This window comes from Engraulis encrasicolus, chromosome 6 (genome assembly GCF_034702125.1).
Source record: "Engraulis encrasicolus isolate BLACKSEA-1 chromosome 6, IST_EnEncr_1.0, whole genome shotgun sequence".
Taxonomy (NCBI): domain Eukaryota; kingdom Metazoa; phylum Chordata; class Actinopteri; order Clupeiformes; family Engraulidae; genus Engraulis; species Engraulis encrasicolus.
Window position 1 is genome coordinate 30,746,995 of NC_085862.1, and position 15,000 is coordinate 30,761,994.

General features: G+C 45.1%; 1 protein-coding gene across 3 annotated transcripts in view; it reads right to left on the minus strand.

The window, feature by feature from the left end:
• Positions 1–15,000, minus strand: part of atp13a3 (ATPase 13A3) — a 73,786-nt gene that overhangs the window by 29,715 nt on the left and 29,071 nt on the right. For 2 of the 3 annotated variants that reach the window (XM_063201234.1, XM_063201233.1), the window contains exons 6-13: positions 14,467–14,537; positions 13,884–13,967; positions 13,498–13,567; positions 12,491–12,625; positions 9,826–9,898; positions 8,053–8,189; positions 4,526–4,709; positions 1,978–2,135 (exon numbers count right to left, since the gene is read on the minus strand). In XM_063201234.1, coding sequence (XP_063057304.1) covers positions 1,978–2,135; positions 4,526–4,709; positions 8,053–8,189; positions 9,826–9,898; positions 12,491–12,625; positions 13,498–13,567; positions 13,884–13,967; positions 14,467–14,537 — 912 coding nt within the window. Of the gene's footprint in view, positions 1–1,977; positions 2,136–4,525; positions 4,710–8,052; positions 8,190–9,825; positions 9,899–12,490; positions 12,626–13,497; positions 13,568–13,883; positions 13,968–14,466; positions 14,538–14,799 lie in introns of all 3 variants that reach the window. The other variant, XM_063201236.1, reaches the window with a different exon arrangement.

Here is a 15,000-nt window from a genome sequence, read left to right on the forward strand (position 1 = left end):
GATTCAGTTCATCACCAACTTACCAGCAGCAGTCACTTCCTTATTGAGAGAACCAGAGGGAATGTTCCACTGTGCATTTATAGTGGGTTGCCCACAGTTCAGCGGGGCAAACCATTTTTAACGGGGGAGTTTTAACAGGGATTGTTTGAAATGTATTTTATTATGCATAGAAAGGATTTTCGGCTAAAGAAAATGATTTTGGTTGTAAATGTATTTTGTTTGTATTTCTTTGGTTTGTTATTTTGGGCTTCAAGTATTGTTATCGAGTTGATTGATTTATTTTGCTGAATGGTCTTACCTGAGGGGAGGGGCTGTTTGTTTGATAATGGCTCAGAGCCTCAGTGTGGGGGGAGCAGCATAGGAGACAGTTGTGTCTCAGAACTGAATGGAAGTAGTGGCTCAGAAGCTGTTATGCTGTAGTCTGGCACGCTTGCCATGAGACTTTTGCTCACCTTTGTTTTGCTCATTTTGGAAGCCCTGTAAAAATGCACTTTTAAGAAAATTTGAAAAAGAAGAAAAATAAAAGAAAAGCTTTTCCTTTGGGAAGAAAACTGTCTCTTGTCCACTCCGTCGCCGGTCATCCTGCTACAGTGTGCATGTGTGTGCATTTTAGGGAGGCGATAAAAGTAACTGCCATTAAGGAGCTGACAAATCAAGACAGCATTTTCTTTAAAAAGTACTGGTAGTCCAATTTCAGCATTTCTTTTTTGCCCATGGAATAAAACAATTTCAGTGAGTTTGTAACGGCGGCGTAGAGTACGTCTTGCTTCTTGTCTGAAGGGAGACGTGACTAGTGCACCTTGGCCTTGTATGAAATGGAAAAATGGTGCACTGCTCAAACACAGTACCAAGGGTACTCGGGCATGTGACAGATGATATGGTACAATCGATGTCTTTCATTGTTGTCCACACCGCAAAGGCCTGGGTGGGGTGTGGACAAGGAAAGGGCAGCAGGGCTCTCTCTAATATGCTGCATGCATCGATATCTACAGCAAAAAAAGTATCTTCTATTTAAGCATCTTCAAAAGATCATCTACCATACAAATAACAAAGCCCTACCAAACAAATAAATCAATATCCCAAAATTGTGTACTTTGATACTGAGATATTTGCAAAACATTGTGCAGATATTGATATGCTTGCCATTTATGCAGCAGTAGCACTAGTGAGTGCATTCTGACCATATTGGGATATCGACATGTTTGCAATACATTGTGCAGCAGCAGGACTAACTAAGAGGATATTGATCATATTGATATCGACATGTTTGCAATACATTGTGCAGTATCCCTAAAAGAGAAGATAATGACCATCCTAGGATAGTGACACGTTTGCCATATGTGCAGCAACCTAGTGAGTCCATATTGACTGTGGTCACCTTGTATATTATACTGTGTATATTTTATTTACCGGTATCATGGTCATATGTAGCATGGTGGTCACCCTATTAATAATACTGTGCATATTGATTGTCCTATTGACCGTGGTCACCTTGTATACAACACTGTGCATATTGATTATCATGGTCATACTGTATACAGCATGGTGATCACCTTGTTTAGAATACTGCACATATCAATTGTCCTATTGACTGTGGTCACCTTTTGCATATTGATTATAATGGTCATACTGAGCGTGGCCACCTTGTTTATAAAACATTTATAATACTGTGCATATTGATGACTGTCATGGTCATATATAGCGTGGTCACCTTGCTTATAAAACATTTATAATACTGTGCATATTGATGACTGTCATGGTCATATATAGCGTGGTCACCTTGCTTATAAAACATTTACAATACTGTGCATATTGATTATAATGGTCATATATAGCGTGGTCACCTTGCTTATAAAACATTTATAATACTGTGCGTATTGACGACTGTCATGGCCATATATAGCGTGGCCACCATGTTTATAATACTGTGCGTATCGATTATCATGGTTATACAGTACAGTATATCAGGGTGGTCACCTTGTTGATGATGCTGAGGGCGATGGAGTAGATGAATCCGATGCCAGCCACGGCCACCAGGCAGAGCAGGAAGAGGTAGGCATCGCGGTACAGCTTGAAGTCCGTGGGCTTGGGGTAGAGGATGGAACGCACCAGCTGCCCCTTGGCTGTGCCGAAACCTGCAGAGAGGGGGAGACCAAGGGGGGGAGAGAGAGAGAGAGAGAGAGAGAGAGAGAGAGAGAGAAGGCTCTGTGAATAACTTAAACCTGCAGAAAGGATACCAAGGCAGAGAGAGAGAGAGATATAGGGTACTGGGTGAGTAACTTAACTAGTTGGCAAGTGTTAATTTAGAGCTCTGACCTTGACTATATCACTCTTGCTAAGATTTTGGCTGGGGATAAAAAAAGTTAATTTTGAGTCCTGGTCAGGGTGGAAGGGTGGGAAAGGGGAGGGAGAGAGAGATGGGGGTGGGGTGGAGTAACAATATTACTACACTTCATCAACATGGCAGTGAGACAAAATGAAGGCCTGCGTTTCTTTTAGTCTCAAAGTAAATCACAACTATACTTAATTTATACAAAATACCTTAAATTCAATAGTTTAATGTTCACTTCAACTCTGTTGGACAGATAAGGACTGCAGCCCTTGAAAAGGTCCCACATGGACACTACCATATTCTTCGAAAGAAAACAACAAAAACACACGAATTCAATCGCATCATCATTGGTCTATTCAGCTCGTTACAGGAGACTCCTCCTCTCTGCACAAATCCCAGAAACCACTGAATGCAACAGAACATGCTCACAAACATCCCAACGCGGCACGAAGCAAACAACACACACACAGACGACACAAAGGGGGCCATTCAGGCCAGTACGGGTGTATCCTCCCGTAACCAGATGGTCTGAAGCTAATGTGATCACTACGTGGAGAGAGAGCACACAAACACCAGCTGGGCTTCCCAGAATGACTGGGGAGCAGAGCACACTGCTGCTGCTCTCCTACCAGTACACACACCCTCACCAGTCATTCAACACAACACACCATACTCTTCTGTTCAACTGAAGCTTTGTTGCATAGAAAACACAGACCAGTACCATTTCAATATTGCGTACGCACGTGCATGCACTACACACACACACGCACACACGCGCACACGCACGCGCACACACAGACACACAGACACAGACACACACGCACACGCACACGCACACACAGCAGACACAAAGACACACACACACAGGTGATGATGCACAACTTCTTGAGCAACTTGAGCAACCTCACCACGATTTCCTCTGAATTTCCGTATGGGATTATTGTGAAATCTTGCCTGCCGTTTATCAAAGTGCTGGTTGTGGGAAATGGTGTTGCCCAATATCACCAAGGAAACCGAACCAAACACAGTGTGTGAGAAATGTAGCCAGATAAAAAGAGAAAAAAAGACATCTGAAGAAAGGCTTCAACCCGAAACGTCACAGAAAAATAAAACACGTGGGAGCAGAAAATCCTGGCTCAAGCGGACATTTTTCTTTTTTTTATCCGGTCATTAGTTTGTCCTGCAGCCAGGTCAGACGCTTGGATGTGCAGGTTTAAACCTACACTTAGACCTGTAGCCAACCAACATTACCAACAACATCTTATTAGGGATGTTAACCCGTAACCATTTAACCGATAGTCGACCGGATCAACTTTAACCGGTTAAAATTTTCTGCCACCGGTTAACCGGTTGTAATAATTATAATAATAATTTCCTCCCAAAAAGACAATTTTGAGGTTTTAGTACGATAATTCAGCATTTTCAATCTGGCAACAGTGACTGGACATGGCAGGTCCTGTTTGCGCAGCAAAAAAAAGGCTTATGTGAAAAATAAAATGAAATAAAAATCAGTGTTGTGCAGATCAGGCACGCGAACGTTGTATACATTTAAGATAACCGGTTAACCACCGGTTAATGAGTCTCAGTAGACGGTTAAGAGTTTTTTAAATTTTCGCCATCCCTACATCTTAGAATGAGGGACTACTGTGCATCACCATGCAAATACAATACTGTGCGTAGAAAGTTAGAACAGCACCAGACCCAGGCTAACAAAAGCTCAACCTACATGGTAAATATCCTTGCAAAAGGCCTTATGGGTTAAAAGTCTTGTCTTGTTACTACATTTTGCCACCAAATGCACTCATTTGTCGCATGTGAACTCAACTGATCAAACATTAAATGCACATGTATGGGTGTGTGTGTGTGTGTGTGTGTGTGTGTGTGTGTGTGTGTGTGTGTGTGTGTGTGTGTGTGTGTGTGTGTGTGTGTGTGTGTGTGTCTCACCGGTGTGGACTGGTGTGTAGTGTCTTAAGGGTGTGTGTCCGTGTGTGTCCGTGTCCGTGTCCGTGTGTGTGTCCGTGTGTGTGTCCGTGTGTGTGTCCGTGTGTGTGTGTCCGTGTGTGTGTCCGTGTGTGTGTCCGTGTGTGTGTCCGTGTGTGTCCGTGTGTGTGTGTGAGTGTGAGTGTGAGTGTGAGTGTGAGTGTGAGTGTGAGTGTGAGTGTGTGTGTGTGTGTGTGTGCATGCATCCCTCACCAGTGCGGACCACCACAGCCTTCACCAGCTCGCCGGAGTAGAAGCGCGTCTGGATGACGTGGGTGCCACAGAAGAGCGTGTGTCTCTTGTGCTCCTCCGTGCAGAACACTGAGTCAGCTTCATCGCCCGCCCCTCTGTCACCCTGCCGCGGGTTGGGCAGGTTGGTCTTGGTGACCGGCACGCTCTCACCTGGGGACACAGACAGGTAAGATGGTGACACACAGTTCAGCAGAAGTTGCTATGTAGTTTGATGGGATTTTTTATTTTACATTCATCATACTTTTATGTCTTGTGCACCTTGCGTGTACCTTGCGTGTACCTTGACAAGACAAGTGGCTATGAAGTTTGAAGTTTGTACTTGTATATATGTAGTTTGTACTTGATTTGATTAGTATATTCATAATACTTTTATGTATTGTGCTGTGTGTACCTTGAAGAGAGTCTTTTAATTTCATTGTGCTGTGCATTAGGACAATACAGGCTTTCTAGTCTGTTGCATTCCACTTTTTGACTCCACTTAAAAATATCAAGTCACTCTACTGCATGGATACTTTGGATACTCTTGGATAATCTTAGTATCCAATGGTCAAAGATGAGAAGAGCGCTGGAATTAAGACAACAATGAAGATGACGGTGCTTTTACATCTCTCTAAAAAATGTAAGAAAGCTGACAATGCTTTATCAGCACCAAACGGCTGCATATTTTTAATCCCTTGAGGGGAACGTAAAGTCTTTTAGCAAGACTGGGCCACATTCCCATGGGTGGAGAGTTTAAATATAGTAAAGAATAGCAACGTTGGATTGCCGCCATAGGCCTCTGCTGGTGCCTCTTTGGAGACCAAATTTGGAGATTTAAAGTACTAAGAAAAACTGTTTTTAACTGATGCACTGCATTACTTTTTACAATAATAAAACACTTTAAAACAAACCTTTGCAACTTGAAAACCTTTTTGCAGCGTTCACATTCTCGGTTCATGGGTCTGATTTGAGTAGCAGCGTTTAATCCCTGTCCGGTATTAGCCTGCCATCCGTAAGCTTCTGCTCAATTTCCCTGCATGCTACCGTGTCTGGGGGCTGGGCCCGGTTGCACAAAGCACATTAATGCATTCTGTGCAACACCCTTAAGTAGATCCTTTACTTAAAGGGGTATGCCACTATTTTGGGGCTTAATACAGTTAAAATCGTTGTGCGGGGTTTATAAAGGTGGTAAAGTGTCTTATTTTTCATGTTAAGCGTTGTCTTGCTTTAAAACAAGTTAAAAGAGGGAGCAAAAATACTGAATCAAACCAAGATAACGCAAAACACGCCCACTCAATGCAAAAGCGTGTGCTCAAGTTGGGTCTCCTAAGGGGGCGTTGTCCCCTACTTCTTCTTCTCTTTTTGAGGTGTTTGCGCACCCGACATAAAGTGGATACCGGAAAAGAAACAAAATTACGCTTCTTGTTAGATCCACCTTCTTTGGGGGGAGTATGTAGCTAAGCTAGTGAAAGTCAATGGATCACTGTAGCATGTAGCATGCTACACGGATCCATTGACTTTCATTAGCTTAGCGACATGCTCCCTCTTTTAACTTGTCTTAAAGCAAGACAACGGCTTACATGAAAAATAAGTCACTTTACCACCTTTATAAACCCTGGCAAACGTTTTTAACTGTATTAAGCACCAAAATAGTGGCACACCCCTTTAAGGGAAAATGAGCCCTTAAGGGTCACACTTAAGGGAGAAAACTTGTGCAACCGGGCCCTGGTCTTCTGGACTGACTTCAAACTTCAACAGAGTTCAGTCCTCCCACCTGTAATCAGCACTGCCCTACAAAGGCAAAGTGTAGTAGTTACATCTTTTTTTCCAAAATTGTATGTTTTTGACGGAAAATGGTCTTCATTACACTTCATTACAACTATATCTTGTGACAAAGGCTCATGGTCCAAATGTGTCCCGTTATAGAGATACTGCGATGTCAAATTTGCAATAATAATAATTATTATAATAATAATAATAATAAAATAATAGCCAACCTAATTCACAGAAGCGTTGATGGCATTTTCCCCTAAGTTTCAACGCTGGCGTAGTTACTGCTCTTTGCCTTTGTACGGTAGAGCATTACAGCAGGTCCAGCATCTCTGCAGGAAACTAACTGTGGTACGGTAAAACCAGGCTGATCCAATATACACCCAGAACATTTTAACACCCCATTATAGTCCAATCTCATGTTGTTGTCGTTCTTTTGATTTGCTATGTCACTGCTATACGAGGCATACCTCAAGAGGAGGACTTCACATTGATATGCAACATCAGTTGCCATACAAGTCCTCACCACACTAATGACCTAATGACTGAAATGACCCTCAGGGCAGTCAGCGGCCAGCTCTGCATCCAGCCTGCTGGCAATAACTTCATTACAGAGCTTGATGGCAGCGGTAATTGCTTCATAAAATCAAGGTAAATGGAGACTATTTTTAACCCAAGGCTATGCTGCTTCACATGTTAAATGAGTGCCCATAACGGCAACATGTAAATCTATTAAATTGTGTGTGTGCCAGCCCAAGACTTGTATGAACACATTCTTTCTGATTTTGAAGATCATAACTGTTTTCCGCAAGTGATTCACAAGTTTCATCGCCCTTACCGAAACACATGCTCTGCTAAGGTAGGCCCGGATCCTGGCCCAAGACTGGGCCCTGTAAAATTAACGCATAATGCTTACTGTGTGTTGACTCCTGCACTGAAAAGGGGATCAAAATTGTTACAGAAGTACTGTGTATTTAAGTCTATTGTAACAAATACTCAAAGTGCGGGGGGACACTTACAAAACTGAAACACTTATCAAAGGCCATGACCTACATAAAGGTTTTCACAAGGGGAGGAAGCCACTCTAATATGCCATTTCAAAAGCATGTTCGGGATTTCTTGATGAACTCAGTTACACTTGGCCTACAGAAGACCTCCCACCAATGCATGTGGGGATTTCTAAAATGTCAATTGAGGACACTAAATTAATCTTTCTTTTTATTCATTAACGCTATTTAGATGGAAAGAGGAAGTATTATCTTTAAATGGAACAGCCCACCATGCTTCTGTACTTAACCCTGTTCTTCTCTGATCTGAGAAATCCCACAGAGCTACTCATCAACTCATAGTGTCAGGAGTGTTCTTTGTTAGCATTTTATCGTAGCCCCTTAATGCACGCCATATCTCCAGTGACGCACTGTAATAGTCATAAATTAAGAAATCAAGTACCATAGTCAAGCATACTTATATTTTATGATGTATGATAAATTTATTTAATTTATATTTTTCTGCACATATGGAGTTACCTATGTCATTTCACTGCACGCTAGCCTGAGGCTAGGGTTGTATGTAACAAATAAATTACTCTACCTTTTACTCTCTACTTTACTCTACTACCATACTATGACATAACACAGGGCATTTAGTAATGCACTACGACTTGGTCATTGCCATTCTAATAATAGCAAACTTATAACGCCGTGTCTGGCAGGAGCCAGGCTCAGAGCCCCGCCCCTAACCTCACCTGTGAGCATGCTCTCGTTGACGATGCAGGTTCCGCTGACCAACACTGCGTCGCAGGGCATGATGGTACCGTTGCTGGGGATAACCATGACGTCGCCAGGGACCAGGTCAGTCGACATGGCCTCCTCGATTTCTACAGGCAGGACAAGGCAAGGTAAGCTTATTTTCATGTCATTGACGTTTTTAAGCAGCAGAAGTCAGGCAGTTCAGCCACGATTCACACAATGTTGCACAATTAATGACTGTCCAAACATCACACAATAGTGATATTAGCTGTGGGGGCCCCACACCTGACGTCAGCTTCTGAAAACGACGTCAATGACCCCTAGCACCTTTCATCCACAGAGGCAGTTCAATGGGCGTAACAAAAACAAACGCATAAGAACACACGACAGGACAAGACCAGGAGAGGAGAGGAGGACGACGACCAAATGGGAGCAAATAGGCAATAAAAGACATGTCCAGAGATAAGAGGAAAGAGAGAGCAAAAAGCAACAGATACGGAGAGAAATTGGAGATGGGAAAGAGAAGAGGGGGTTAGCAATGACAGACAGGTCAGGAGACGGGGTGATGAAAAGCGAATACACGTATACATGCAAAGGAGAGGGTATATGGTAATAGTGAGGTGAAAGGTGAACAGATGAACACAGAAGGGGAGAAATGGAGTAAACCAGTAGACGTGTATTTAAAAGTGAGCAACAGAAAAAAGTAGTGAGGAAAGCTGAGACGGGAGGAAAAGGGGACAGAGGTAGACAGAAGAGAGGTAAACAGGGTAGGGAAGAGAAAAGCCAGAGTTCCACAGCAACGGCCAGTGCCGGAGAACGGACAGGGACGGTAGAAGTATGAGATCAAAGCAGCAGACTGGTATAACATACACATACACGCCACCACCCCTCCCCTCCCCTCTCATCGCCTTGTCCCCCTTTCTGGCTAAGCAGCCCCACATTACTCACACTCCCATGGCCAGGGAGGGAGACACACTACCACCCACCACCCCCCCCCCTCTCTGCTGAGTCACTGCCAGCAGAGGCCACTGCACCAGACACCCTCCAGCACATTCTCTCTCTCTCTCTCTCTCTCTCTCTCTCTTTCTCTGTCTCTCTACATCTCCCTCTCTCTCTCTCTCTCTCTCTCTCTCTCTCTCTCTCTCTCTCTCTCTCTCTCTCTCTCTCTCTCTCTCTCTCTATATCTCTCTCTCTCTCTCTCTCTCTCTCTCTCTCTCTCTCTCTCTCTCTCTCTCTCTCTCTCTACATCTCCCTCTCTCTCTCTGCCCCACAATACTAGTGTACCTCCCTCTAATACAAGTATTCCCTCTTTTTCTCATTTGCACGCACAGGCAGATGGTAGGGCACACACCACCACCCTACAAAGCCGATCCACACACACCCACACACAATTAGAAACCTCAAAGGACCCGAGGGAGAATGCCATGCCATGCCACCATCGCTCGCCACAGTGTTGTTCTCCAGGCAGATACAGTCCTGAGTGCACTGGTCCCCCTCCATAATATCACACACTGCTCTCTGAACACTTCGTGTGTGACACTATTGCTCCACTGAGGAGGGTGAGGAGCACTCTCTTGGGGAGAAGGTCAAGGTTAAGACGGGGAGAGAGAGAGAGAGAGAGAGAGAGAGAGAGAGAGAGAGAGAGAGAGAGAGAGAGAGAGAGAGAGAGAGAGAGAGAGAGAGAGAGAGAGAGAGAGAGAGAGACCAAAGGGGTTCTCGGGGAAGCCCAGACAGCTGGACTTGATCCCTGATGAAGCCTCTTACCGTTATTGGCTCTGATGACAGAAACTCGGACAATACTGTGAGCTGCCACCATGTCATGAAGCATGACGTATTGCTGCAGGAAAAAAAAGGTAGAAAAAAATGAACAAGAATTCAAAACACTAAATTATAAAACACATGGCCACATTGAAATCTGCCCATGCTGGAGAAAAGGCAAGTCAAGCCAGCTTTTATTTGCAGTTTCTTCATGCACAGGTCATACAAGGACATTGAAATTACGTGGAAATTGAGATTACGAAATTGAAATTGAAAAATGACCATTGTGCAATGCGGTGCATCCTAAAGAAATACCAAATGTGAGCGGTATAAGGAAAGATTTAAACTACTTTAGTGATTCTAACCGGCTTTATGAGGCCTTTTGCTGTAGGGTGTTTCACTGCCAGCTGAGGTCCAGTAAAACCAGCAGCAGCAGTGGCAGCAGCAGAGGCACTTTGGGTCGCCTCAGTAAGTGCAGGAGATCAGCAGAACCTTCCCTGGCTCTCTCGCCCCCTCTCTCCCTGCTCTGGGGTGCATTTCTCGAAAGTGTAGTTGCTAACTACGGTAGCTACTTTGTTGGTTGCTATGCAATTTCCCATTGGCAACTACCCAAGTTGCTAACTGCTAACAACTACGCTTTCGTGAAATGCACCCCTGCTCTGCTCTTCTCGCAACCGCATCAGCAGCTTCGCCATTCCGGTTTGGTGCGGTGCGGTGCGGAGCTCAAGTGTGTGTGTGTGTGTGTGTGTGGATGGCAAAAAGGCTTATGCAGCAGAAGCATTGACTGGGGCCAGGCAGCCAGGCCTGTGATGCGATGCAGACGCAAGAGGATAGTGCTGCTCTCTCCTGACTACGTGAATTCGGTATTGGGGTGCGATCTCTCTCTCCCTCACAGTCTCTCTCTCTCACACAGTCTCTCTCTCTCTCTCTCTCTCTCTCTCTCTCTCTCACACAGTCTCTCTCTCTCTCTCTCTCTCTCTCTCTCTCTCTCTCTCTCTCTCTCTCTCTCTCTCTCTCCTCTCTCTCTCTCTCTCTCTCTCCTCTCTCTCTCTCTCTCTCTCTCTCTCTCTCTCTCTCTCTCTCTCTCTCTCTCTCTCTCTCTCTCTCCCTCTCTCCCTCTCTCCCTCTCCCTCTCTCTCTCTCTCTACTGCGGGTGTTGCCGCTGGTGCCGCTGCCACTGCTGTGAAGGTTACTGTACCCTTACAGGAGCTGGCACCTCTACAAACAGGGTTCCCACTGCTTCGCTAACCAATCTCTCAAGGGGACGCTGTTGTTGTTGTTGTTGCTAATCACTTTTTTTTTTTTAAGGAAAGCAACGATGCACTTATTCATTGCTTTTGTTATTTGTTTATTTCTGAGGGTACAGTGTAGCAGTTCTCTGAACTGTTGGTGGTCTCTCTTGAATTCCCTTGCCTTTAAAATGATGCTGACTTAGAGACGAGGAGCGCAGGCTTTATGTACCGATACATGACGATACACTGCTGCTACGTTGGCCATTCTTTACTGTATAGACTTTTTGTATACTACTATAACAAGTCAGATGTTTTGAGACTGGAAAAGTAGTCTCAAGAATCTATAAGTAATTCAAGCCCTTACTTTTCCCTATATGATAAGTAGTTCAAGCAATAGAGTATGTGAATGTGTCATGTATGACTTATTAAAAGTTTTCCAACAATATTCTGTTCTTTCTGTCGCTGTTGTAGACAAAACAATACATAACAGTTTAATTTAGCACAGAACTAATCCGCCGTATATTTCTGGACCGTTTGATATTCAGGACTTTTTAAACTAATCCACTGTTCCGAGAGTTTATCTTGGACCGGGTGCAGTCTGGTCCGAAGTTTCCCTAGTGCAGAGACATATTTAGATATTCGGTCCCCATTGTCCCCTCCTGGTACAGCGGCGGAGGCCTCTCCCCGTCTGCCTGCCCTCCGGGCCCCCAGTGTCCCCACGCTCACCCTGGCCAGCAGACCATGCAGAGATGGGCCCGTGCGTGGAGTGAATGGGCCTGGATTAGACGGGTCCTCCCCACGTTTGATGTGGGAGCTTAGTGCAGAGGGGCACTCTTAGGCCCGTGTCTGAAATATGTGTCTGACTGCGCGAGAATGTGGGGGGACTGGGAGTGTGTGTGTGTGTGTGTGTGTGTGTGTGTGTGTGTGTGTGTGTGTGTGTGTGTGTGTGTGTGTGTGTGTGTGTGTGTGTGTGTGTGTGTGTGTGTGTGTGTGTGTGTGTGTGTGTGTGTGTGTGCTTTTGAGTTTGTGTATATGGGTCTGTGGGTGTATATGTGGGTGACTGTGTATACAAGTATGAATGTGGGTCTGCAAGTGTGTATGTGTGGGTCTGGAAGTGTATATGTGGGTGAGCGTGTATGTGAGTGTCTGTGTTGGTCTGTGAGTGTGTGTGTGGGTCTGTGAGGGTGTATATGGGTGTTTGAGTGTGTGGGTTTTGTATGTGCATTTCTCATGGTCTAGAGGGAGGTAGCTAGCTATGCAGTGTGTGTGTGTGTGTGTGTGTGTGTGTGCGTGCGTGTGTCTGTGTGTGTGTGTATGTGTGTGCACGCACTAACCTTTCTGATGGTGTAGAGGGAGGTAGCTAGCTATGGAGTGTGTGTGCATGCATGCGTGCGTGTGTGTGTTCATGCATGCGAGCGTGTGTGTGTGCGTGCGCTAACCTTTTTGATGGTGTAGAGGGAGGTAGCTATGGAGACGACGGACATGAAGACAATGGCCGCCGCATAGTAGTAGTACTCATCCGCACTCCACAGGATCACACTGAAGAGCTGGAATATGTAGAAGGGGTTGAGGACCTGGAGAGAGGGAGAGAGAGAGAGAGGTGTGGGGGAAGACAGAGAGGGAGAGAGAGAGAGAGAGAGAGAGAGAGAGAGAGAGAGAGAGAGAGAGAGAGAGAGAGAGAGAGAGAGACGGAGAAAGAGACAGAGACAGAGACAGAGACAGAGAGAATGAAATGAGAAATGGCAGAGAGGTAAATACACAGTGTACATTAGCAGTGTGATAGAAACATGCGAGAGAGAAAGCAAGTCCACAAATTCAGAGTGTTTAGTTAAGCATTCGTGAAGTTGACATAGTAAGTACGGTTGGTTCACTTCACACACTGATAGAAAGACACCAGGTCTGACACGGCGCATTTGTGAAGTGAAAACCCAATTTTGAAGGATAAAACCCGTTTTGAGGGATAAAAAATGACAGCAAGTTGAGACCGATTTAGACAGTACTGAGGAGAGGCAGAACAAGTAGAGGGAATTTTTTTACATCCCATCCTGCAAGCGTGCCTCAATCACGTCTGCAGGCAGATGAATAATTAATGGGCCAATCATTATCTTGGGCCGGCTGTGGAAGACGGCAAGGCTATGAGGAGCGTAACATGATGCGCTTGCTGCAAAGGCATTTCAGGTGAAGAGCAGGACAGAGGACACGTACAGACAGACAGACAGACAGACAGACAGACAGACAGACAGACAGACAGACACGTATAGTTACTGACACACAGAGAGAGACAGACATCCCCATACACACCAGCACCCACAGCGGCAGACGGCCAGAAAGACAGACAGGAACATACACACCCACACACGTACAACAGACACAAAAGCATGCATGCACGCACGCACACACACAGACACGCACACACAGACACACACTTTCTCTCCTTATCACCTACCTCCTTAATTAGCAGCTTGAAGACGGAAGGCACTTTCACTGCAATTTCATTCACTCCGAAGAATAATCTCCTGTTTGAACAGCCGGAACACAGAAAGTAACAAATTTAGCAGTCGTGACATGACAGCGTGTTCTATTCCGAAAGCCACAAGACTCAAGAAAGACATCAATTCATCGCTTTGTTTGCTTCTTATCTACTTGCATGAGGGGAAGTGAGGGGAGGTTTGGTCAGATGCATGTTGTACCGTACAGAGAGTACTGGCCTGAACATTCTGCGTATATACCCGACTACGCACAGACTTTGTATGTGTCTGTCTATGTGACCAGGCACAGTGTGTGCACGTTTGTCTGTGAGCGTGTGTGTGCGTGCTTGTGTGTCCACTCTACCTGTACTCCTGCTGGTTCCTGGAGAGGCCTGTGCTGTGTTTCGAGTGGACGGCGGAGCATGACACCTCCAGATCCTCCAGGCCACTACAGGGGGGGAGAAGGGACACACAGCGCAGACAGAACGGCAATTCATTGAATGAAATTGTTTCCTTAATTCCTTCATTCATTTACTTTGGGCTGAAGTGACACACCCACTGTCAGTGGACCATTTACATAAACATTAGCTCACGATTCCGTTCCTATCTCATTAATAAAAACTATGATCGTTTACAGGTAGAACCGGTCACAAGAGGCTACTAATACTGTTTTTTTTTTAAATAATAATGATGTTTTGAAGCACCATCACATATGTGGTTGTTTTCTGGCCAGAAGGGTAACAGAACTTTGAAAGGGCTTATCACGATACTGCCTTCTTGCACTGCGATGCAGTATTGTGAGAATTGCGTTTATCGGTTTGATACAACATCGTTACAGCCCTGATTAACATCAATTGCTCGTGCGCTTCGATGGTATTTGCCCTGTGCTACTGGGCAACCTCACTGGGATCTCTGTAGGCACTAATGACTTGTTATGCAACACTTACGTGAACACTACGAAGTTCTGGGCCGTGTCACTCCAGTAGTACTTTGTGCTGTGGAGAGTGAAATAGCGGATCTGGAGGAAAGATGAAGAGATGGAGGAGATGAGGAACAGCAGATTAATACAGCGGAGAAAAGGTGTGTGTGTGTGTGTGTGTGTGTGTGTGTGTGTGTGTGTGTGTGTGTGTGTGTGTGTGTGTGTGTGTGTGTGTGTGTGTGTGTGTGTGTGTGTCATGACGTTACCTCTAAATTCCATGCCACCCCCCAGAGAATCCCTGAATCACATGGCATACAAATGCATGTTTTTTTGGGTGTGCGTGTTTGTGTGTGTTCTTGACCTGCATGGGCTGGTACTTGGCATACAAGTTGATATTTTTCTTAGGTGGAATGCATGTTTGTGTGTGTGCCGTGTACCGTATCTCTCTGCACATGTCCAGGCAGTCCATCTGACCTGCCGGGGCTGGTACTCGTGCTGTGTGCGTGTGTGTGTGTGTTTGTCTAGTACATGGAAGGGCTGGTAATCAGTGTAGATGTGTGTG